Source organism: Protomyctophum bolini (genome assembly GCF_963924005.1).
Source record: "Protomyctophum bolini genome assembly, chromosome: 2".
NCBI lineage: Eukaryota > Metazoa > Chordata > Actinopteri > Myctophiformes > Myctophidae > Protomyctophum > Protomyctophum bolini.
The window spans coordinates 44,031,866-44,057,133 of record NC_137863.1 but is presented as its reverse complement, the minus strand read 5'-3'; the positions used below and the strand labels follow the sequence as shown (position 1 = coordinate 44,057,133).

Sequence of the window (25,268 nt, the reverse complement as noted above, 5' to 3'; positions counted from 1 at the left end):
TTCCCTTAGTTTTAATCCCTTCATTTAATAACCTTTCATTACTCTTCCTTGATTGTATGTAGTCTTATGGTAAAGCCGTAGTGCGTTCCTTTCAGTTATGTGGGGGGGGGGTGTGTACATGTGCACTTGTAAAACTGCTGGGGAGGTTGCATTGGAGATCAGGGGGTGGTGGTGGTTAGGGGGTTTATGTGTAAATAAATAAAACAGTTTATTGTGGAGGTGTTTATTTTTTGTGTCGGTGTAAGGTAAATATTCTATTGAAATAAACTAGTATTATTCTCTATTGTGTTTCATGATACCTTCAAAAAAAAAGAAGAAAAAAAAAAAGAGGAAAAAGTAGTTTTATCTTATACATTTCAAATGCTTCTATCTATGGCTTCTGGCGATTACCCGTTCCATTTTATAGATTTGTCAGCACAAAATGCAATAAACCAATACCATTTTATTACAGTTAATTGTGTCGAGTCTTTAATTCCATCTTGTTGCAACAAAAAAAAAAATTCCCTGCAAAAAGATCTAAGTTATTATATGATAACATGATACCTGTGTCTGTCTGACTGCCTGCCTGTCCAATTCTCCATGAGTAGCTGTCTGTCTGTCTGCCTGTCTATGAGTAGCTGTCTGCCTGCCTGCCAGCCAGCAAGTTGGTTAACAGAAAATAAATTGTTATGGCTGAGTAAAATAAAATACAATAAACACAATTTGCCTGAAAATAGATTACCCAGCTATGACCTTTTTCATGAAAAAAAAATGAATAGTGATATGGCTGACTGAGTAAAATAAAACAATCTAACTGAAAATAGATAGCTATAAGTGAAGAGCAATTTCCGCAATTACCATTTCCGCAATTTCCATTTCCACAATTTCCATTTCCACCATTTCCGCAATTTCCGCAATTACCATTTCCGCATTTTCGCAATTTCCATTTCCACCATTTCCGCAATTACCGCAATTACCATTTCCGCAATTTCCATTTCCGCAATTTCCTCAATTTCCATTTCCGCAATTTCCATTTCCACCATTTCCGCAATTTCCGCAATTACCATTTCCGCAATTTCCTCAATTTCCATTTCCGCAATTTCCATTTCCACCATTTCCGCAATTTCCGCAATTACCATTTCCGCAATTTCCGCAATTTCCATTTCAGCAATTTCCGCAATTTCCATTTCCATGTCCAACTATTAATGGCAGCTGGGTTTCATCATTCCAATAAAATAGAATTCTGTCCGTTTAGCTATAAAATTATGTCAGGGAATAGGGATACAAAGTATATGTCTTAAATTTGCATTGCATCTCCCCCCCCCCCCCCAAGCTTTTATTTTCGTTCGAGTAATAGTACAACTCTAATAGTATTACTTATAATAATGTAATTAAAGATTTTTTTTCTTCTTTTTTTTAGATTTTCATTGGTGGGCCAGTCATAATGGTCCCGCGGGCCTGAGGTTGAGTATCACTGGGTTATAGCCCATGTTTTTTGAAATTTTGAAAAAAAAAGTTATCCTCGTTTCTCATCATTTTGGACCATGGCCATATCGTACGGCATACTATAGCACGCAGTTTTTCATCATTTTTGAGGATTTGAAAAAAAGGAAAAAAGGAAAAAACGATGGGTTATAGCTAGGGGTGGGTCCCGAACCTCGGGACCAATCCGGTACCGAACCGAACATGCTCGAGTACCGGGTACCCATTACAATAATTCAATTTCGGTTCTCTCTATCGGTTCCTGGGTGACACCCTGCACGCACGCACGCACGCACATAAAACAGCTGATTATAATCAGATCATGCTACTCGGAGAGCCAGCAACAGAATGGACCGTGGTAATCGCTTCCTATTGTTGCGTTGTCACACGTCTAACCATTAGACGTGCAATAACAACAACACGGAACAATAGACTCTAACGACCCTCGGCCATTGAAATGTTAATGCTTAGATGCATGCAGAAGACGCTGCAAACAGCTGTGCGTCATTATAGCCACACACGTTTCTAACTTGCGGTCACAGTCGCGATACTTTTCAGTTGTGTGGTACTTTTATATTGATTTAACTGTAACAGAAAGTTCTATCCAGACGACAGTTCCATCTCCCTAGTACACAGTACAGAGACGAGCAGAGCAGGCGCAGCAGCAAGGGTCCGGCCCATTCCTCTCTGTTATGTCATATGACGAGCATTTAACTTTTAATATCACAATTATTGTAGCTAATCTTTAACTGAATCTGGAAGTATTCCTTTATTAAATGATTCTTCATAGTCTGGAATTGTAACTGATCAATTTTTCAATTTTCTTTTGTGACTTTCGCCTTTATTTTATATGGAGGGACAGTCAGTGGTGTAAACTTTATTTATATAGCACATTTCATACATAAAATGCAACTCTGTCACATTCTGTCTCTCCCTCAGTCTCCACACTGGCCTCCCATATCCCATTCCAGCACACCCAGTTCCATTTACACACCTGTCAACTACCTAATCAGCCCAGCAATAGGGTCTGCTATTTTTCAATAGCTAAAGCATGGCATGATGCTAACACCAAAATGGGTTCCCGTTCAGAATGGGTTAAGAACAACTGAGTATTATTTTGCTAAATGCATGTCTCTCTCTCTCTCTCTCTCTCTCTCTGATACAATCTTTCAACATGTTCACTCTGGCAGTGTCATGGTTTTGGATGGATGGAGACACAGCTGTGTGTGTGTCTGTGTGTGTGTCCGTGCGTGTGTCTGTGTGTGTGTGTGTGTCCGTGTGTCAAGGGCTGTCGAACCTCTCCACACTTCCCAAAAGTATACTTTTCAACACACACACACACACACACACACGTACATTGTACGAGTGATGCTGTGACTTGGAAGTGAGAGACAGATTGTGGGTGGAACTGGCAATACGCACACACACGCACCTCCGCCAATGCACGCACCTTCGCCAATGCACACATGTGCACGCACGCACGCACGCACGCACTGACCGATGTAGTACTGTACATCAGTCATGCCTAGGTGTGCTTTCACACAGTCACAGTCTGCTGCTTTTGAAAAATCATAAGAATGCGGCGCAAATCTTTGTATATATATTCTTTCAAAGTGAATGTTTTTTAACTCAGGTCTAAATGGGTTAATGCTTTCGCGTGAAGCCATAGCATGATCAAGGAGGGAGTTCATTTACAAAAGAACATGATGACTATTTATTTTTATTCTTTTGATGTTAAACAATAGACATGCTGGCGTGCAGTCTTTTTGATCCGAAGACAACGCATGCAAAGGTTTAAAGAGCAACTGTTTGTGGGGCTGATATGGTTCCCGTTTCGCATTTGAGTAAATGGTGCGCTGTGACTGGCCAGTCGCTGTGATTGACAGCCTACACCTAAACCTAACCCTAACCTTAACCTCAGTAAAACTATACCTAAACCTAACCCTAACCTTAACCTCAGTAAAACTATACCTAACCCTAACCTCAGTAAAACTATGCCTAAACCTAACCCTAACCCTAACCTCAGTAAAACTATACCTAAACCTAACCCTAACCTTAACCTCAGTAAAACTATACCTAAACCTAACCCTAACCCTAACCTTAACCTCAGTAAAACTATACCTAAACCTAACCCTAACCCTAACCTCAGTAAAACTATACCTAAACCTAACCCTAACCTCAGTAAAACTATACCTAAACCTAACCCTAACCTCAGTAAAACTATACCTAAACATAACCCTAACCCTAACCTCAGTAAAACTATACCTAACCCTAACCTCAGTAAAACTATGCCTAAACCTAACCCTAACCTCAGTAAAACTATACCTAAACCTAACCTTAACCTCAGTAAAACTATACCTAAACCTAACCCTAACCCTAACCTTAACCTCAGTAAAACTATACCTAAACCTAACCCTAACTTCAGTAAAACTATACCTAAACCTAACCCTAACCCTAACCTCAGTAAAACTATACCTAAACCTAACCCTAACCCTAACCTCAGTAAAACTATACCTAAACATAACCCTAACCCTAACCTCAGTAAAACTATACCTAAACCTAACCCTAACCTCAGTAAAACTATACCTAAACATAACCCTAACCCTAACCTCAGTAAAACTATACCTAAACCTAACCCTAACCTCAGTAAAACTATACCTAAACCTAACCCTAACCCTAAACTCAGTAAAACTATACCTAAACCTAACCCTAACCTCAGTAAAACTATACCTAAACCTAACCCTAACCCTAACCTCAGTAAAACTATACCTAAACCTAACCCTAACCCTAACCTCAGTAAAACTATACCTAAACATAACCCTAACCCTAACCTCAGTAAAACTATACCTAAACCTAACCCTAACCTCAGTAAAACTATACCTAAACATAACCCTAACCCTAACCTCAGTAAAACTATACCTAAACCTAACCTCAGTAAAACTATACCTAAACATAACCCTAACCCTAACCTCAGTAAAACTATACCTAAACCTAACCCTAACCCTAACCTTAACCTCAGTAAAACTATACCTAAACCTAACCCTAACCCTAACCTCAGTAAAACTATACCTAAACCTAACCCTAACCCTAAACTCAGTAAAACTATACCTAAACCTAACCCTAACCTCAGTAAAACTATACCTAAACCTAACCCTAACCCTAACCTCAGTAAAACTATACCTAAACCTAACCCTAACCTCAGTAAAAATATACCTAAACCTAACCCTAACCCTAACCTCAGTAAAAATATACCTAAACCTAACCCTAACCTCAGTAAAACTATACCTAACCCTAACCTCAGTAAAAAATATACCTAAACCTAACCCTAACCTCAGTAAAACTATACCTAACCCTAACCTCAGTAAAACTATACCTAAACCTAACCTCAGTCAAACTAACGCAGTGGCTGGGGGGCGTTTCCAAGAACCCGAATGCGAAACGGATACCATATTAGCGTTTGTGGGACGTACGGTTGACGTAGTGTTGCTCCTAACCCTAACAACACAGCCAGTGATGGGTTCATGACAGTGGTTTTCAACCCTTTTCATTTCAAGGCCCATTATTTATTTGGCATTTGAGCCACTGGCCACCATTTGATGAGATTTAACCTCTCAGACCCTAATCTAAAGAATAGTCCTGAAAGCCACCCCTATAGAGCGTCGCAGTCCCTCCCCCTTTCAGAACAACGAGTGGCCCAGGAAATGAATCCCAATGCATTTTTCCCATAGGCATTTCTTTAATTAATTTTTTTAAAGACCTTTTCAGCGTCGTACGAAGCCAACTCTTGTCGTGACAAATCATGCCAACACACACAATATTTTGGACCAAACAAATAATTACAAAGAAGAAAAACAACAAAAAATGTGTTTTTTTCTATTTTCTAATTCTTTGTTTGGCCCGAAAAATTGTGTTTGTTGTCATGATTTGTCACGACAAGAGTTGGCTTCGTACGACGCTTAAAAGGTCTTTAAATAAATAATGTAAGAAATGGTGCACTGCTCCTCCCGGTGTATAGGGGAGGGCTGTCTTACAGAGACAACATGTAGACAACATGCAGCAAAGGTTGCCATGAAGTTCATGATACGGTACTCAAACACGCAACACGCCGTCAGGCCACCACTAGGCCAGCGGGCGCCATCCGGTCTCGGTCATCTTACCAGTTGGTGTAAAGGCTGGTGATGGTGGGTTCTCCATGGCTGTCTAGGTGCTGGGTCTGCTGCAGCAGCACGTTGTTGAACACGCGGGTAATGTCAATAGTGACATAGTTCTCTATGGACTGTAAGACGGTCATGTAGGCCCTGACGCTGGTCAGTAGCTCGCTGGGCTTGGCTATCTCCTGAGTAGCCTGGTTGTACATGGTCATCCCCACAATAGACCTGACACATACACATGAAACAGTTTAGCTTTCCATGTGAATAAAAGGTAACAAGATGAACACAGACAAAGGTTTACTTTATGTTTGCACGTGTTTTGACAACTGTAGCTAAATTAGAACATTTCGCTAGACAATAACGTTAAGATAAATATAAATAAATACATACATAATGTAATTTGTATCCACTGATGACAAATCATAATTCATTATCTACATACATGATACATGCATCAACATTTGAGGACAACAGCAATATTTATTTTGGGGATCATTTACAGCAGGCTTTAGAGGTCGCAGTGTAACATTGAGCAATCAAACACATGTGAGTATTTGCAGTGTGTACATGTATTTACTTGGTAAATCTGATCTCTAGATGTGAGGTGAGGTATTCTCGCGGTGTGAAGGTGTGTTCCCACACCACCATGTTGGGAACGTAGTTGATGGAGAAACACAGCTCAGACAGGGCTGTGTGCAACTTGTCCAGACTGAAAGAAGACAACAACAAAGTATACGTTTCAAACACTTTGCTGTCTGTACGAGAACACACAAGGCTGTGAAGTCAGGTTATTATTGTGACCCGTTTAACCCCTGGCTCTACAATAACAGAAATACACACATTGAAAACAAACCTTTCACATTTCGTTTTAAATGACAAGAATTTCAACATTTTGGTGTTAGCATTATGTTATGCTTTAGCTATTGAAAAGACAAGCTAAAAAAAAAACAAGCTCTGCTATTTTTTGAAAAATCGAAGAACGACTGACATAGAAACATAGCTTTTTCAGAAAACTGTCAGGATGTAGAAGACATTTTTAGAATCTGATCTCAGGTCAAAATGGGTTAAGGATTTACAATTCTTATTGAATAATAATGTTCTAGTGTGTGTGTGTGTGTGTGTGTGTGTGTGTGTGTGTGTGTGTGTGTGTGTGTGTGTGTGTGTGTGTGTGTGTGTGTGTGTGTGTGTGTGTCAGAGATAACTCACTTGGTGACCAGTAATCTATTTTTCCTCATGCTCTCAACTCCAGGCTTTTCTCGCTCCGGCTCTCCTTTCTTCCCTGTAGCTTTCTTACTCTTCTTGTTGACGGCCTGGCTGATGGTCTTGGCACAGTGCTTAGGAAGCAGCTGGAGACAAAACAAGTATAGTAGTAGTAATATTGCATGTATATATTAAATTCATCCAAATGTTGCTACAAGACAACAAAACCATTGGACACATCTGGTAGGATGGTTGCTAATGCTAATATCTTGTAATAGCATAGGCCTAGTGTTGGCTGTCTTAAACCAGTTAGTTAATTCATTAAGCAATATTACACGAGAGGGTGTTCTTTATAGTCATTAATGCACTCGGAACTCTCCTGCAGCATCGCAGGCATGCATTAATGACGATGAAGAACACCCTCTCGTGTAATATTGCAATTATACAACAATCATACGAGCTTGTAGATCTGCTATTTTTGAACAGTCGAAGAACGACTGACATAGAAACATAGCTTTTTCAGAAAACTGTCAGGATGTAGAAGACTTTTTTTTTAAATCTGATCTCAGGTCAAAATGGGTTAATGGTAGATCACTTTGTCATTAGCAGAACGGAAATATGAACAACATACTTGGCAACAAAGAATTGATACTGCGTTATATTCAAATTGTCTCATTCGTGTCGTCCCATTGACCAAAAATAGGCGTTGTAGTGTGCGTGTACAGTACGTACCTGGTCACTGAGAGTACATTGTTCCGTGCAAATGTCAGTGATGAGATTTCTGGCCTGTTTGGCCATTTCATCCAGGAACATGTTGCACAGCGACAGGCTGCGATCCCCTATGTGGTGGTGCTAGAAGACACACACATAAACACACAATGTGGGCTGTTCTATGGCTACAATTATACTTGTCATTTCTATGCGGACACAAACTGCAACACAGTATGTTCTGCTAAAAACACAACACATTAGCTGGGACTATGGGTGTTTTTTTCTTTTGGGTGTGTGTGTGTGTGTGTGTGTGTTACCTCCTCGGGGCACAGTTCATGTGTGCAGGACATGAAGTGTGTACACAGCAGAGGGAAGCAGATGGAGTGTCTGCTCTGAGATGGTAGCTCCAAACACTGTTGAAACATCTTCTCAAATGCACGGCTGTAGAAACTGCACACACAAAAATATATTATTTATTTTGTGTAAATGTGTTGATGTATAAGAAGTGTGTGTGTGTGTGTGTGTGTGTGTGTGTGTGTGTGTGTGTGTGTGTGTGTGTGTGTGTGTGTGTGTCTCTCACCAGAATATGGAGAGGTCAGAGGTCTCCACTAGCATCTCCACCAGTGAGTCCACCATCTTGGTGTGAAAGATGATGGTGTTCATCATCTTCCCCAGCTCCCTGTGGTCTGCTATACCCAGACTGGCCTTAGAAACACTGGTATACGCCTAGAGGAGACATGGTGGGAGGGAATAAAGAACAGAAAGATGGAATAGAAGGGAACGAACCAAATGAACAGGGAAAGAAAGGCAGGTTGGATGGAAACGAAGAGGGAATGAGGAAAAGGAAAACAGGAAGTAGGGATGAACCGAAATGCAAAGAAAGTGGCAATAAGTCTGAGGAATCAGAAACAAGAGAACGACAAACGGAAGACTATAGCACCATTGTGTATTGTATTGTATTGACATTAGACACCAGCGGATGGCGGATTTAGCCGGTTAACCGCAGTTTGGGTCAAAAGAATATATTATTAATTAATATCGGATAAACCGCGGGTGAAATAATGCTGGAAATAAATGAATGGCATCCATCTATAGGTTTTATAACTTTTAAAACGGAAACAAACTAATGACATCTATCTATAGGCTTATAATATAGTTTTTTTTTAAAAGGCACCAAATCTCGGCGTGCGTGCGTTAGTAGTATTTTTCCTTGAACTTGTAGATTGGCTATATCCCTGCAGCGGATTTCGGGTGGTTGCGGATATATAAATTGGATTAAGTCATTTATGCGGTGGGATAACAGGCGGATTATAAATATGCACACTCGGATTCGGGTGACAAAAAAGCTCATCCGCTGATCTCTGATTGACATGATCATGAATTGACATTGAATTTGAAAAAAAGGAGACATTTACACAAAATATGTTTGACAATATAAACGCATAATATCCAGCTTGCCCAGAGACATCTTGAAAATATAGCAAATTCGTTCGATACAATTTGTTCCTGAATAACATGTAGTTGGTATCAAGTTGTGTGTGTGTGTGTGTGTGTGTGTGTGTGTGTGTGTGTGTGTGTGTGTGTACCTGCAATCTGAACCAGTCCAGTCTCATGCCTCTGAAGTCAAACACATCTCCATCCTCCACTATAAGGAACAAGCATGTGCAAAATTACCACAACACTGTGTTTGATGTTATTTTTAAAACAATATTCACACACATCACATCATCCTTCAATAATTATATTCCACAACACTGAGCTGACATGGACATAAGCATTTAATCTTTGATGTTTACTGTCTGCTGGCGTTTGGCTTATGAATGTTATTCTGTTGTACCAGGTTTTTCTTTTCCTTTTAGATTTTTTTGAGAGAGAGAAACCATGAAACAGTTTTTGGCATAATATAAACACAGTACATTCCAGTATTAACCCATTTTGCGCGGGAACCCCTTTTATGTTATACAAGATCTACAAGCTCACGCCGAGTGGCGCTCTACGAGCTTGTAGGTCTGCTATTTCTTTTAAATGGTGAAAATGTGCCTCACATCTTTGAATATATATTGTTACAGAGTGAACATTTTAACTCAATTCTTTGCTTCTGTGTTGGGGTCCCTGGAACAACATATTTTCATATTGGGGTCCTTTCCTTGACATGAAATATTGAGCACAACTGAAACAGAAAGCCGTCAGGATTTTGAAGACTTTTTTTTTAATTTCGACCTCAGGCCTAAATGGGTTAATTGAACTGAAAGACTGTATAAAGAAAGAATGACCTGTTGCAATTGTACACTCTCAGGGTTAAATGATCATACATGATTACCTCAAACCATGATTTACAGTACAGTAGTTTATGTTTACCTTGTTTGACGCTGAGAGAGGTCATCGTGTTGACGAAGGAAGACATGATGATTGATTCATCTTCTGGACACACAGAGAGGTTCTAGCATAGAAAAAACAAGTTCCATTCTTACGGTGATTAATGTTATCGATGCATGTTCCTTTAGCCATTATTCATCATTGTCATACAAATAAATATTAGGAATATGAAACCATGGGTGGTAGGGGTAGTTTCAGTAACCCCCTTCCCCCCGTTAATTAAGATTGTCCCACTGACATTTTCAATGCTTGTGTGTGTGTGTGTGTGTGTGTGTGTGTGTGTGTGTACCTGCACCAGTTCGTTGAGCACCACAGCATCGAAACCAGATAGATACTGAACGTAGTACCTCTGCATGACTGGACCATACTTCCTCACATGGGCCCTCAGCTCCTCCATGTAGAAGATCAACTCTGCTATGTGTCTGTAACACACACACACACACACACACACACACACACACACACACACTTAACAAGAAATTCTTGAACACAAACAATAGTGGATGCGCAAACTTGGAAAACTCTACAACAAGTGCTTCAGGATACAGATCACGGGCATCGCCTTCTCCATATATGGCGACTGCCAATTATTGCAGACACTGAACAGAATTTTGCCGATGCCTGATCAGCTCTCAGCTTGGGCATGCCTGCAATCTGCAGGCACCTCACGACTGATTTATGGACATTACCAAGGCTTCCAAATATGAACACAAGTAGTTTACATTTGTAGCCAAGCTGTATAATAGCATCTTTAAGACGCTGGTACTTAAGCACCTTGGTAAGGAATGCCTCTTCCAGACTGTGGTCAAATGTACATGCCACTTCCAAAATGGTCACTTCTCTACTGTCATCAACACCAACAATATCTGGTGTATTAGCTGTGACATCTGAAATCATCATAGACTCAAATACCACACGACAGTGTGATTTGAGTCTGGCTACATGAACATGGCAGTTAAAACATACGAGTGCTTATACATTTTGGCAGATGATGAAACATATGAACTTAGCTAATAGGTCAACAATTCTGTCGTGCCTAGCGATGTACATTCCATTATATACATAGCAACCAAACACACATTACTGTGTGCGATCATGTATCAGTGTGTGTGTATTATTGTGCGTGTGTGTGTGTGTTTGCTTACTTGTCTAAGTCATCTGTACTTTTCTTCTGGATGTTGTCGGCGTGACGAAGGAGCCAGATGATTTCATCACGGGCAAACGATAATGCCATGAACACAAACAGCGCCTGCAGGTGGAGAACACAGAGTAAAAGAGAGAAAGGTCTCTTTTTGAACACCTACTGTACAAAGAAAAAACACACTACTTTGGTATCATTATCTTCATCAGAACATTATAGGGCCAACTCATGCAGGTGTTAAATAGAAAGTAGAAAAGTTCATCTTAAATCATTAGGTTTATAAGAAGACAGAGTCACACTAGTTATCAGAACATAATGTATTCCCTTAATAAACTGTGTGATAACGTATTCTGGCCCCGATTGAAAAGGCATTATCCCAATCCCACAATGCACAACTTGGAGTAAGGGACAAAGCGCTAAAGCATTGCGTGATTTCAAATGCCCAGATTTTGAGCTTGTATAAACTGGGTACCAGTACCAGATCAGGAATCACCATTATTATTATTCGCAGTACTAACGTTGTGGTCCTGTACTTCTGGCTCTCCACAGGAACTCCATAACATAGAATATACAAATATTGCAGCACGACTCTTTAACCCAGGCCTGACGTCGGAATAAATAAAAAACGTTCGCTCTGAAAGAATATATATTCAAAGATTTGTGCCTTACGATTTTTCAAAAATAGCAGACCTAAAATATGATCTGAAGTGGGACGTGTTCCTCAGTCATGTTGCAGGTCCCTTGGTGTGATCCATGGTCAGGCAATGCCCTCTTGATTGTTTATTGTATTACTACACATTATGATACGGTTGATGATGCTGCGTTTGGTCGTCTAAATAATGTAAACTATTTTCAATTTTTTCTTATCTATCTTGTCTGTCCATGAATACGTACTCTGCTGTTGTTGCTTGTGTCTGTATTTTAGGTTGTCTGTTGTATGCGTTTGTAAAAAATCTAAAATAAAGTACTGATCATAAAAATAAGAAAATAGCAGACCTACAAGCTCGTAGTGCGCCACTCGGTGGCACGCTATGAGCTTGTAGATCTGCTATTTTTCAATAGCTAAAGCATAACATAATGCTTAGTTAAAAACACCAAAAGGGGTTCCCACCCCAAGAATGGGTTAAGTTGACATTATATATTACCTTTGGGCCCAGGAGTCCAGGCTGGTCAGCAAGGACGGTAGCCAACTCCTTCAGAGCAGAGCGGAGAAACTTGCGTCTCTCTCTGTGCATGGAGCCTCTGCACATCAAACACATAGATGATGCCCAATGACACATCATTCAATTATATATTCTATCACCTTCGGGACAACATGGTAAGATGAGAGTACCACTGACAGAAGAGGAGAGAAGGCAGGTGGTTGAGCAGGGGAGGAATTAAATATTTTACCTTTACTAGTTCAATAACTGGTCATACTATATATTTTTTTTGTTTTTTGGTAGGGTCAGTAATGTCAGCCCATTGACATTGGCCAAAGAAACTGGCCCAGACAGCCAATAAGTGGAATGTTTCTCAATAGCATTTTTTCTTCCATCCCTTTTCTGGGGTGAACACACAGATATTATTAGTGTAGCGTGAAAACATCAGGGGGCGTAAAAGCATAAGGTTTAAGTGATTAAAAAGTGAAGGGATGCAGGACTAAAAGACTAATGGATGGAGGAATGAGTGGCCAATTAGAGAAAGTGGTTAAACAAGTGCAAAAGCATGCAAGATAAAAGGATAGCAGGTTGAGAAAGAGGGAAAGGCGAGAAGAGACAAAGACAAGAGAGAAGGATGTATGGATGGATAGATAGACAGATAGAGGCAGATTAAGAGATGGAGGGCAAAGAGAGATTAGGATACGTACGCATGAGACAGTGCTTGTTCCTTGCATTCTCTTATGTCGTTGATGCGTTTGTTGTATCTGAAACACACAAATTGAAGAGAGGCACTGATTGAAAACCCTGAACCCAGTGTGTGTGTGTGTGTGTGTGTGTGTGTGTGTGTGTGTGTGTGTGTGTGTGCGTGCGTGCGTGTGTGCGTGCGTGCTCGCTCACAAATTGTTTCCATTTTATTATTATCCTGTCTGTGTGTGAACTCCTGCAATTATAGCATTTGTCTACTACTTTTATTTCCTGAGATGGCAACACATACTGTAATGTCCAATTGTTTGTCTTATTGCTTTCTGTATGTCTTTGTCTATTCTTGTTCATGAAAAATTAATACATTTTAAGTTGAAAACAAAAGAAAACACTAAACTCATGGCATGAAGGTGTTAAAGATTCCAATAAATTATTATTATTATACTAATAAAGACAAACAATTGTGTAATTGAGGATGTTAAGCAGAACAGTGACAATATAGAGACATTGAATATGTTATGAGTGTGTAAAAAATTCCTAAATCGGCAAAAGAGTTTTGACATAAAAATCACAAATGCTCAACATTCATAATGTAGCTTGTACACATCAAGTCACCAAATGTACATTATAAATCAGGCATAAATGTGTGTAGATGCTTCCTACGCACACGTGTGTGTGTGTGTGTGTGTGTGTCTGTGTGTGTGTGTGTGTGTGTGTGTGTGTGTGTGTGTGTGTGTGTGTGTGTGTGTGCGAGTGTGCACGCGCGCCTACCCTCTGATGTTAACAAACAGGTCCTCAGCTGCTTTGTGAATGTGGAAGACCTCATCTCTAAACAGGCAGAGACACGTGGAACTCTGCAGAGCCAACTTGCCAGTCTCAATAATAACATTCTGTTACATCACCTTTGGTGTCCCTATACATTTATGTTACCTGTCGTCACCTGCTTCCTGGTCATGTGACTTCAGTAACCAATACACGACAGCTATGTCCCACAAAACTCCCTTCAAAATAAAAGCATTTGGCTCAAAGGAAAACGACTTGTTTCACAATAAGATCATAATAACAATGTCTGTTCACCCAGAATATAGAAAAGTTCAGTAGAAAACGTGTTTGGGTTCTTTACAGTTACAGACACAGAGAGGGGGGAGGGGGGGCTAGAGAAAGCAATATGAGATATTTTATGATCTTGTGATTGCAGTACAATACTGTTAAATCAACAGCCTACAATGGTATAGAAGAGGAGACTGACTGGCTTGCTGGCTGACTGACTGACTGACTGACTGACTGACTGACTGGCTGGCTGGCTGGCTGGCTGGCTGGCTGGCTGGCTTGCTGGCTGGCTGACTGACTGTTAGACTCATATAGGTTGGAAGGAGATGGATTTTAAACTTTGTCATAGAACATCAAAGCCTTGATTGATTGATTGAAATATGTATTAACACTTTAACAGTTTGCAGAATTACAGTACATTTCAAACACAAACTCAATACAAAGACTTTAAGCAATTAAGCATTACACTTGTTTACAAGAGGGTCCACCTGTGTGTGTGTGTGTGTGTGTGTGTGTCAAGACATTTGATTAGCAACTACACACACCTGTTGCAAGGTGTCACTGTGAGCTCCTCTCCTCTCCTCTACTCTCCTCTCCTCTCCTCTCCACAAACAGACCTTTAAAACATGTTTTTTAATGTTTTTCTACGTACACTAGACGTATTCTTCATATTTGGAGCATGCCGAATTCAATGGCGGCGGTCTCAAATTTCCACGACGTTTGCAAAGGTCAAAGGTCAGCCAAAAGACTGCAAAATCTGACCATTTTCTGGAATTAATCGCTCAAGATATTTTTTTAAAATCTGAAACTTCACTCAATCCATATTGAGAGTAAGCCGGATGTAATGGCACCGGGCCTGATTTTTTAGGCCACTGATAAAGGTCAAAGATCAGCAAAAAGACTGCAAAAGCGGGCAATCTTTCCCTCTCAATAACTCCACAACGATAAGGACTTGGGGTCTAATTTGTATATATGTTGTTCAGTTTTTCGAGACGATCAAGTGGATATCTTGTTTGTCCTGGTACGACACTTTTCAAAATTTCAGATCTTCCTTCAGTATGGTGTTAGGTTGTACACCTATATGTACCTTCCGAAAGTGGAGGAAGCCAACTTAGGAGTGGCGTACCGGGACAAACAAGATATCCCCTTGTTCGTCTAAAAAAACTGAACAACATATCTCGAAATCGGAATCCAACTTCTTATCGTTTTCGAGTTATTAAGCGAGATAGCGAACCTGTAACCCTAATCAATTAAGAGAACCGTATGTCCGTGTGGGAGGAAACTTATATTGGTGTTTTCAGAGCAACGAGCTGATCAAGAATCTGGTCTCGGTTTTGCTCTACGACCTCGGCAACCATAACCCTAACCCTAGCACGTTTTGGTGGCTGGGTTAGGGTTAGAGAACAGTAAGTCTGTGTGTGAGGAGATTTATATTGATGCGTTCAGGGCGACACGCTGATCAATAATCTGGTGTTTGATTTAGTTTTCGACCATTACTTTTCCCTGTAGATACATATTTATGATTATCTCTAAGACGATTTGACAAAACTTTACAATTCTGACATATGTCAGTCTACCCTCATAATTTATGAGTCTGTCAAAAAAGAAAGTAAGTCTCTAGCACATTCCTGTCAAAAGTTATGATTTTTTAAAGAAATATAAACCAAAATACTCATTCCCAGTTCTGAGCTAGTCTGATTGCTGTCAGCTGTGCTCAATTCAATGGATTGAATGGTGACGCATGTCCCCCCCCCCCTCTCTCTCTGCTGTTGCATGTCAGAGTACTATATACTTCTCCAGTACAAGGGTCTATAGCCGAGGGACCATTCAGTTCACAGCTTATGCCGTTATTTTACTAGAGACTGTAATTTAACAGTAGAATGCAGTATTTTATGCAAAGCCACATGGAAATAGGCCACACCCAGGTTTTCCCTTCAAAGTTCAGTTGATTGTTGTTGGCCATGCAGTGAAGGAGCCTTCTGTAATCTTTTTAGCCAACAGTTTTTTGCCAAGCAAATTAACAAAACAACACAACAAAAGAAGAAGCAGAAAGAAGACTGATAATCTAAGAAGAAAATCAGACTGATATTAAGGTAAGCAAGTTGCCTACAGTCTATATTTGTAAGTTTTAAACATCTGCTAGCTGCTAGCAACATTGCTCAAGCTTACACAACTTACTTTGCCCACTTTGGCAAATCTAACCTACTTTAACAATTTCTGAAACATCAATACGTGAGCAAGATGATATCATGTGATATGTGTACATATTCTTGCTTTGATATGTTAACGTGAGGCACATGAGGACCCACAGTTGCACACCCAATGCTTCTTTTAAGTGTGTTCATCCTGCAGATGTCAAAGACATTTCCAAACATACAGAACATTTAAAGTGTATAATTTTTCCCAGGGCTTGGATGGGGATTTGACTCTTGTAATTCAGCTTCTTACAACCCATTTAGGAGAAAGCCAAGATGGACTGCTGATTTTGGCTAATGTGAGTATTGATCAATTATTGTTCAATATTGTGATTGTACACATGCTACAACATTATTATTTTTGTCCTAATTTATTTTAACTTTTCAGTGGTCTAACACAAGTGCTGACGTCGAGAGACAATTCATCCTACCAGCCAGTCCTCGACTTGTTCTGCTTGGTATGTATTTTTGTGTAAAAAAAATGCCCTTTGTGTAAAATGAGGCAATCATAGAACCTTCATGTGAAGATGCCATGCCTTAATTGTATTTTAAGTGAAGATACATCTTGCTCAACTGAAACTGAAATGAAAAGTAGGGAGAGTCTTCTGTTCCATATGTATTTCCTGCCCTTCTACAGATCCACCTTGCAAACCAAGCAACTGCCATTTTTCATGTTTTTGAGAAATATTAAAATGTAATCAAATGAACGTGCATGATAGTAACTACTTCTGTAGTCTCAATCTAATTTCAAACTCTGTTTGTCATGGACTCATTCCCTGTAAATAGTAAATACAGCCAGTGGATGATCAGCGTTGAGGGGCACGTGATCTGTGAGGGCATTCGGGTCAGGAGTTGCTGCACTGTTTGCGGTGTTCTACATTTTCAACCTCAAGTACCAAGACGAGGCCTCCAGAACCCTGGAATTCATTCAAAGGTATCTATTGCTGGTGTAAACATCATAGGTAATCCAAGCTCAGATATATTGTATATATCTCTGCTGCCGGGAGGAAACCTCATAACTCCAAAATGTTCATTTTCCAGGAAATGGAAATTAAGAAAACCTTATATTTTTAAAACAAAGCAATACAGCCTCATCAAAGTTGGTGTTGTAACTGTATGTCAATTACTTCCATGAGAGGGGGAGAGGTGGTGGAGTTAGTTGCTTTAGCAGACATTTTGTGGGTCCAAAGAAGTTAAGAGTTTTTGTCCAAAGCACTTTTTACTACTAAACCTCAAAAATGGAGTTATGAGGTTTCCTCCCAACAGCAGTGGTAATGGTAAAGATTAGGGCTCTTCAATGATTTTCAGGCTAACAAAGGACCTGTAGCTGAGAGAGATGCAGGTACCCACGCACACTACATAAACGTCATTGAATAATATTGTGTTTCAGATTAAACCTTTATAGGTAGATTCATAGACTTGTTTCACAGCAGTATCATCAGTGTTGTGTAAAATGTTGTTTGTTTGGCTTTTTTTTATACCAAACCTCTAATGCATATATGCAATCTACACACTGACAGTACAAAACGCTACAGTGTGATGCATTGTAAGCTTGTAGATCTGCTATTTTATACTTTTATACTTCTGTAGTCTCAATCTAATTTCAAACTTTGTATTTACTATTTAACAGGGAATGAGTCCATGACAAACAGCCAGTGGATGATCAGTGTTGAGGGACACGTGATCTATGAGGGCATTCGGGTCAGGAGTTGCTGTTTTTGGTGTTTTCAACTTCAAGTACCAAGACGAGGCCTCCAGAACCCTGGAATTCATTCAAAGGTATCTATTGCTGGTGTAAACATCATAGGTAATCCAAGCTCAGATATATTGTATATATATCTGCTGCCGGGAGGAAACCACTTCTAAATGAAAAATATCCATTTTATAAATATTTAAAATATTATTTATCAATATACACCCAAATTGTGTACCTCCCCTACTGTGTACCACCCACACAAACAGCAGGTGAGTCTCATCACTCTTGAGGAGCTGGGAATTTGACATTCTAGAATATACAAGTATACCAGAATACACAATAGCCTTTTTAAAACCAGATTAATGGCCCTTTTAGATCTATAGGTTGGCACTTGTTACCTGACTGCAACATTGTCTGTAACTCTACACTACTGGTGTGCAACCTCTATTATATACCTCCTTTCAAAGTTTTTCATTTTGAACCTTTTTAAATGTATTTAGCAGCTACATTGTTTTGCTCAATATATATATATATTTTTTTACAGGCACTCCTGATTGAGCCACGCGATGCAAACCAAGCCAAGGCCTCTTCCTTTCTCCATCGCTTCCCAATGTCTCCCTTTCATGTTAAGTATTTGCACTTCAACTGTGATGCACTGCTGTTAAAATGATTGTATTGATGCTGCATATTAATATTGCGTATGACGCAGATGATGCTGTTACCTCTCATGTTAAGTATTTTGCATGTTGGCTAGACTGATACAATGCTGTTAAAATATTCTTATTGATGCTGCTGTATTAATATTGCATTATAATGCAGATGCCGTTTTTGCCATGTCCTGTCATTCAGGATTTTAAATGACAGTTTGTTAATTTAAACTGTTTATCTTTTATTTATTGTTTTTTTGGGGGGTTAATTGAGACTGTTTGCTCATTGTCTACCCATGCATGAGTCTGTCAGTCAGTCTGTCATTTATTATTGATTGCATTTAAAATAATAGAAAAAAGTTTTAATGGAGACTATTGTTGAATAGCAGCTTTAATAATAAACCAACTGTGTTGAATATCTATACCTGTGTGTTTTGTATTAGTTGTATATCAATAATTTAATTTTTATTACATTTTATTGAAAACATGCATACTGGAACATACTGTAAAATGACAGTAAAACCCATAGTTATACTGTATTTTTACTGCATTTCAAAATACTGTATGCTGTTAAATTACCATGAACCCACATTTAATTTAAAGTTATATACTGTAATTGAACAGATGATATGCTGTTAAATTACCATGAACAGACATTTAATTTACAGTTATATACTGTAATTGAAAAAAAAGTATGCTGTTTAATTACCATGAACCCACATTTAATTTAGAGACCTACGTCCTGCGTTACGTCCTACGCTGTAGAGACCTACGTCCTACGCTTTAGAGACCTACGTCCTACGCTTTAGAGACCTACGTCCTATGCTTTAGAGACCTACGTTACGTCCTACGCTGTAGAGACCTACGTCCTGCGTTACGTCCTACGCTTTAGAGACTTACGTCCTACGCTTTAGAGATCTACGTCCTACGCTTTAGAGACCTACGTCCTACGCTTTAAAGACCTACGTTACGTCCTACGCTGTAGAGACCTACGTCCTACGCTTTAGAGACCTACGTCCTACGCTTTAGAGACCTACATTACGTCCTACGCTGTAGAGACCTACGTCCTGCGTTACGTCCTACGCTTTAGAGACTTACGTCCTACGCTTTAGAGATCTACGTCCTACGCTTTAGAGACCTACGTCCTACGCTTTAAAGACCTACGTTACGTCCTACGCTGTAGAGACCTACGTCCTACGCTTTAGAGACCTACGTCCTACGCTTTAGAGACCTACATTACGTCCTACGCTGTAGAGACCTACGTCCTGCGTTACGTCCTACGCTGTAGAGACCTACGTCCTACGCTTTAGAGACCTACGTCCTACGCTTTAGAGACCTACGTCCTATGCTTTAGAGACCTACGTTACGTCCTACGCTGTAGAGACCTACGTCCTGCGTTACGTCCTACGCTTTAGAGACTTACGTCCTACGCTTTAGAGATCTACGTCCTACGCTTTAGAGACCTACGTCCTACGCTTTAAAGACCTACGTTACGTCCTACGCTGTAGAGACCTACGTCCTACGCTTTAGAGACCTACGTCCTACGCTTTAGAGACCTACATTACGTCCTACGCTGTAGAGACCTACGTCCTGCGTTACGTCCTACGCTTTAGAGACTTACGTCCTACGCTTTAGAGACCTACGTTACGTCCTACGCTGTAGAGACCTACGTCCTGCGTTACGTCCTACGCTTTAGAGACTTACGTCCTACGCTTTAGAGATCTACGTTACGTCCTACGCTGTAGAGATCTACGTCCTACGCTGTAGAGACCTACGTCCTACGCTTTAGAGACCTACATTACGTCCTACGCTGTAGAGACCTACGTCCTGCGTTACGTCCTACGCTTTAGAGACTTACGTCCTACGCTTTAGAGATCTACGTTACGTCCTACGCTGTAGAGATCTACGTCCTACGCTGTAGAGACCTACGTCCTACGCTTTAGAGACCTACGTCCTACGCTGTAGAGACCTACGTCCTACGCTTTAGAGATCTACGTCCTACGCTGTAGAGACCTACGTCCTGCGTTACGTCCCACGCTTGATAGACCTACGTCCTACGCTGTAGAGACCTACGTCCTACGCTTTAGAGACCTACGTTACGTCCTACGCTGTAGAGACCTACGTCCTGCGTTACGTCCTACGCTGTAGAGACCTACGTCCTACGCTTTAGAGACCTACGTCCTACGCTTTAGAGACCTACATTACGCCATACGCTGTAGAGACCTACGTCCTGCGTTACGTCCTACGCTTTAGAGACTTACGTCCTACGCTTTAGAGATCTACGTCCTACGCTGTAGAGACCTACGTCCTACGCTTTAGAGACCTACGTTACGTCCTACGCTGTAGAGACCTACGTCCTGCGTTACGTCCTACGCTGTAGAGACTACGTCCTACGCTTTAGAGACCTACGTCCTACGCTTTAGAGACCTACGTCCTACGTTACGTCCTACGTTTTAGAGATCTACGTCCTACGCTACGTCCTGCGCTTTAGAGACTTACGTTACGTCCTACGCTTTAGAGACCTACGTCCTACGCTGTAGAGACCTACGTCCTACGCTTTAGAGACCTACATCCTACGCTTTAGAGACCTACGTTACGTCCTACGCTGTAGAGACCTACGTCCTGCGTTACGTCCTACGCTTTAGAGACTTACGTCCTACGCTGTAGAGACCTACATCCTGCGTTACGTCCTACGCTTTAGAGACCTACGTCCTACGCTGTAGAGACCTACGTCCTACGCTTTAGAGACCTACATCCTACGCTTTAGAGACCTACGTTACGTCCTACGCTGTAGAGACCTACGTCCTGCGTTACGTCCTACGCTTTAGAGACTTACGTCCTACGCTGTAGAGACCTACGTCCTGCGTTACGTCCTGCGCTTTAGAGACCTACGTTACGTCCTACGCTTTAGAGACCTACGTCCTACGCTGTAGAGACCTACGTCCTACGCTTTAGAGACCTACATCCTACGCTTTAGAGACCTAAGTTACGTCCTACGCTGTAGAGACCTACGTCCTGCGTTACGTCCTACGCTTTAGAGACTTACGTCCTACGCTGTAGAGACCTACATCCTGCGTTACGTCCTACGCTTTAGAGACCTACATCCTACGTTACGTCCTACGCTGTAGAGACCTACGTCCTGCGTTACGTCCTACGCTTTAGAGATCTACGTCCTACGCTGTATAGACCTACGTCCTACGCTTTAGAGACCTACGTCCTACGCTTTAGAGACCTACGTCCTACGCTTTAGAGACCTAAGTCCTACGCTACGTCCTACGCTTTAGAGACCTACGTCCTACATTTTAGAGATCTACGTCCTACGCTGTAGAGACGTACGTCCTACGCTGTAGAGACCTACGTCCTACGCTTTAGAGACCTATGTCCTACGCTACGTCCTACGCTTTAGAGACCTACGTCCTACGCTACATCCTACGTTTTAGAGATCTACGTCCTACGCTACGTCCTACGTTTTAGAGATCTACGTCCTACGCTGTAGAGACGTACGTCCTACGCTGTAGAGATCTACGTCCTACGCTACGTCCTACGTTTTAGAGATCTACGTCCTACGCTACGTCCTACGTTTTAGAGATCTACGTCCTACGCTGTAGAGACGTACGTCCTACGCTGTAGAGACCTACGTCCTGCGTTACGTCCTACGCTTTAGGGATCTACGTCCTACGCTGTAGAGACGTACGTCCTACGCTGTAGAGACCTACGTCCTACGCTTTAGAGACCTACGTCCTACGCTACGTCCTACGTTTTAGAGATCTATGTCCTACGCTGTAGAGACGTACGTCCTACGCTGTGGAGACCTACGTCCTACGCTTTAGAGACCTACGTCCTACGCTTTAGAGACCTACGTTACGTCATACGCTGTAGAGACCTACGTCCTACGTTACGTCCTACGCTGTAGAGACCTACGTCCTACGCTTTAGAGACTTATGTTATGTCCTACGCTGTAGAGACCTACGTCCTACGCTTTAGAGACCTACGTCCTACGCTACGTCCTACGTTTTAGAGATCTACGTCCTACGCTGTAGAGACGTACGTCCTACGCTGTAGAGACCTACGTCCTACGCTACGTCCTACGTTTTAGAGATCTACGTCCTACGCTGTAGAGACGTACGTCCTACGCTGTAGAGACGTACGTCCTACGCTGTAGAGACCTACGTCCTGCGTTACGTCCTACGCTTTAGAGATCTACGTCGTACGCTGTAGAGACCTACGTCCTACGCTTTAGAGACCTACGTCCTACGCTACGTCCTACGTTTTAGAGATCTATGTCCTACGCTGTAGAGACGTACGTCCTACGCTGTAGAGACCTACGTCCTACGCTTTAGAGACCTACGTCCTACATTACGTCCTACGCTGTAGAGATCTACGTCCTACGCTTTAGAGACCTACGTCCTACGCTACGTCCTACGTTTTAGAGATCTATGTCCTACGCTGTAGAGACGTACGTCCTACGCTGTAGAGACCTACATCCTACGCTTTAGAGACCTACGTCCTACGTTACGTCCTACGTTTTAGAGACCTACGTCCTACGTTTTAGAGACCTACGTCCTACGCTTTAGAGATCTACGTCCTACGCTGTAGAGACCTACGTCCTACGCTGTAGAGACCTACGTCCCACGCTACGTCCTACGCTGTATTTCATAGGCGTGATTGGCGTGGTTTGTTTGTGGGTGTGGTTTGTTTGTTTGTGGGCGTGACTTGATTGTTTGTGGGTTAGGGTTAGGGTTAGGGTTAGGGTTAGTGGCTTTATTGTTTGTGGGTGTGGTTTGTTTGTTTGTGGGCGTGTCTTGATTGTGGGCGTAGCATGTTTGTTTGTGGGAGTGGCTTGTTTGTGGGTGTGGCTTGATTGTTTGTGGGTGTGGCTTGTTTGTTTGTGGGCGTGTCTTGATTGTGGGCGTAGCATGTTTGTTTGTGGGAGTTGCTTGTTTGTGGGTGTGGCTTGATTGTTTGTGGGTGTGGCTTGTTTGTTTGTGGGCGTAGCATGTTTGTTTGTGGGAGTGGCTTGTTTGTGGGTGTGGCTTGATTGTTTGTGGGTGTGGCTTGATTGTTTGTGGGTGTGGCTTGTTTGTTTGTGGGCGTAGCATGTTTGTTTGTGGGAGTTGCTTGTTTGTGGGTGTGGCTTGATTGTTTGTGGGTGTGGCTTGATTGTTTGTGGGCGTAGCATGTTTGTTTGTGGGAGTTGCTTGTTTGTGGGTGTGGCTTGATTGTTTGTGGGTGTGGCTTGATTGTTTGTGGGTGTGGCTTGTTTGTTTGTGGGCGTAGCATGTTTGTTTGTGGGTTTGGCTTGTTTGTGGGTGTGGCTTGTTTGTTTGTGGGTGTGGCTTTATTGTTTGTGTGGGAGTGGCTTGATTGTTTGTGGGTGTGGCTTGTTTGTTTGTGGGCGTGTCTTGATTGTGGGTGTGGCTTGATTGTTTGTGGGTGTGGCTTGTTTGATTGTGGGTGTGGCTTGTTTGTTTGTGGGCGTGTCTTGATTGTGGGTGTGGCTTGATTGTTTGTGGGTGTGGCTTGTTTGATTGTGGGTGTGGCTTGTTTGTTTGTGTGCGTAGCATGTTTGTTTGTGGGAGTGGCTTGTTTGTGGGTGTGGCTTGTTTGTTTGTGGGCGTAGCATGTTTGTTTGTGGGAGTGGCTTGTTTGTGGGCGTGTCTTGATTGTGGGTGTGGCTTGATTGTTTGTGGGTGTGGATGTTTGATTGTGGGTGTGGCTTGTTTGTTTGTGTGCGTAGCATGTTTGTTTGTGGGAGTGGTTTGTTTGTGGGTGTGGCTTGTTTGTGGGTGTGGCTTGATTGTTTGTGGGTGTGGCTTGTTTGTTTGTGGGCGTGTCTTGATTGTGGGCGTAGCATGTTTGTTTGTGGGAGTTGCTTGTTTGTGGGTGTGGCTTGATTGTTTGTGGGTGTGGCTTGTTTGTTTGTGTGCGTAGCATGTTTGTTTGTGGGAGTGGCTTGTTTGTGGGTGTGGCTTGATTGTTTGTGGGTGTGGCTTGATTGATTGTGGGTGTGGCTTGTTTGTTTGTGTGCGTAGCATGTTTGTTTGTGGGAGTGGCTTGTTTGTGGGTGTGGCTTGTTTGTTTGTGGGTGTGGCTTGTTTGTTTGTGGGCGTAGCATGTTTGTTTGTGGGAGTGGCTTGTTTGTGGGTGTGGCTTGATTGTTTGTGGGTGTGGCTTGATTGATTGTGGGTGTGGCTTGTTTGTTTGTGTGCGTAGCATGTTTGTTTGTGGGAGTGGCTTGTTTGTGGGCGTGTCTTGATTGTGGGTGTGGCTTGATTGTTTGTGGGTGTGGCTTGTTTGATTGTGGGTGTGGCTTGTTTGTTTGTGTGCGTAGCATGTTTGTTTGTGGGAGTGGCTTGTTTGTGGGTGTGGCTTGTTTGTTTGTGGGTGTGGCTTGTTTGTTTGTGGGAGTTGCTTGTTTGTCGGTGTGGCTTGATTGTTTGTGGGTGTGGCTTGTTTGTTTGTGTGCGTAGCATGTTTGTTTGTGGGAGTGGCTTGTTTGTGGGTGTGGCTTGTTTGTGGGTGTGGCTTGATTGTTTGTGGGTGTGGCTTGTTTGTTTGTGGGCGTGTCTTGATTGTGGGCGTAGCATGCTTGTTTGTGGGAGTGGCTTGTTTGTGGGTGTGGCTTGTTTGTTTGTGGGTGTGGCTTTATTGTTTGTGTGGGAGTGGCTTGATTGTTTGTGGGTGTGGCTTGATTGTTTGTGGGAGTGGCTTGATTGTTTGTGGGTGTGGCTTGTTTGTTTGTGGGCGTAGCATGTTTGTTTGTGGGTGTGGCTTGTTTGTGGGTGTGGCTTGTTTG

At 41.8% G+C, this 25,268-nt stretch overlaps 2 protein-coding genes and 1 long non-coding RNA gene across 3 annotated transcripts in view; 1 reads left to right on the top strand and 2 right to left on the bottom strand.

Annotated features, from left to right (window-relative positions):
* Positions 1 to 25,268, bottom strand: part of slc12a5a (solute carrier family 12 member 5a) — a gene marked incomplete at both ends in the record, with an annotated part of 263,063 nt that overhangs the window by 73,438 nt on the left and 164,357 nt on the right. The window lies entirely within an intron of this gene.
* On the bottom strand, positions 5,615 to 15,897 carry LOC308325868 (nck-associated protein 1-like; the record flags this gene model as incomplete). Its single annotated transcript, XM_080778596.1, has 14 exons — positions 5,615 to 5,837; positions 6,190 to 6,321; positions 6,819 to 6,958; positions 7,545 to 7,664; positions 7,841 to 7,973; positions 8,104 to 8,249; positions 9,110 to 9,168; positions 9,882 to 9,963; positions 10,189 to 10,321; positions 11,045 to 11,148; positions 12,186 to 12,282; positions 12,890 to 12,946; positions 13,656 to 13,774; positions 15,856 to 15,897. The coding sequence occupies 14 exons, from the start codon at positions 15,895 to 15,897 to the stop codon at positions 5,615 to 5,617; spliced, it is 1,587 nt and encodes a 528-aa protein (XP_080634722.1).
* Positions 16,340 to 17,035, top strand: LOC308330934. The gene is made up of 3 exons (XR_013965534.1): positions 16,340 to 16,428; positions 16,518 to 16,587; positions 16,916 to 17,035. It is a non-coding gene; the product is annotated as an uncharacterized lncRNA (long non-coding RNA).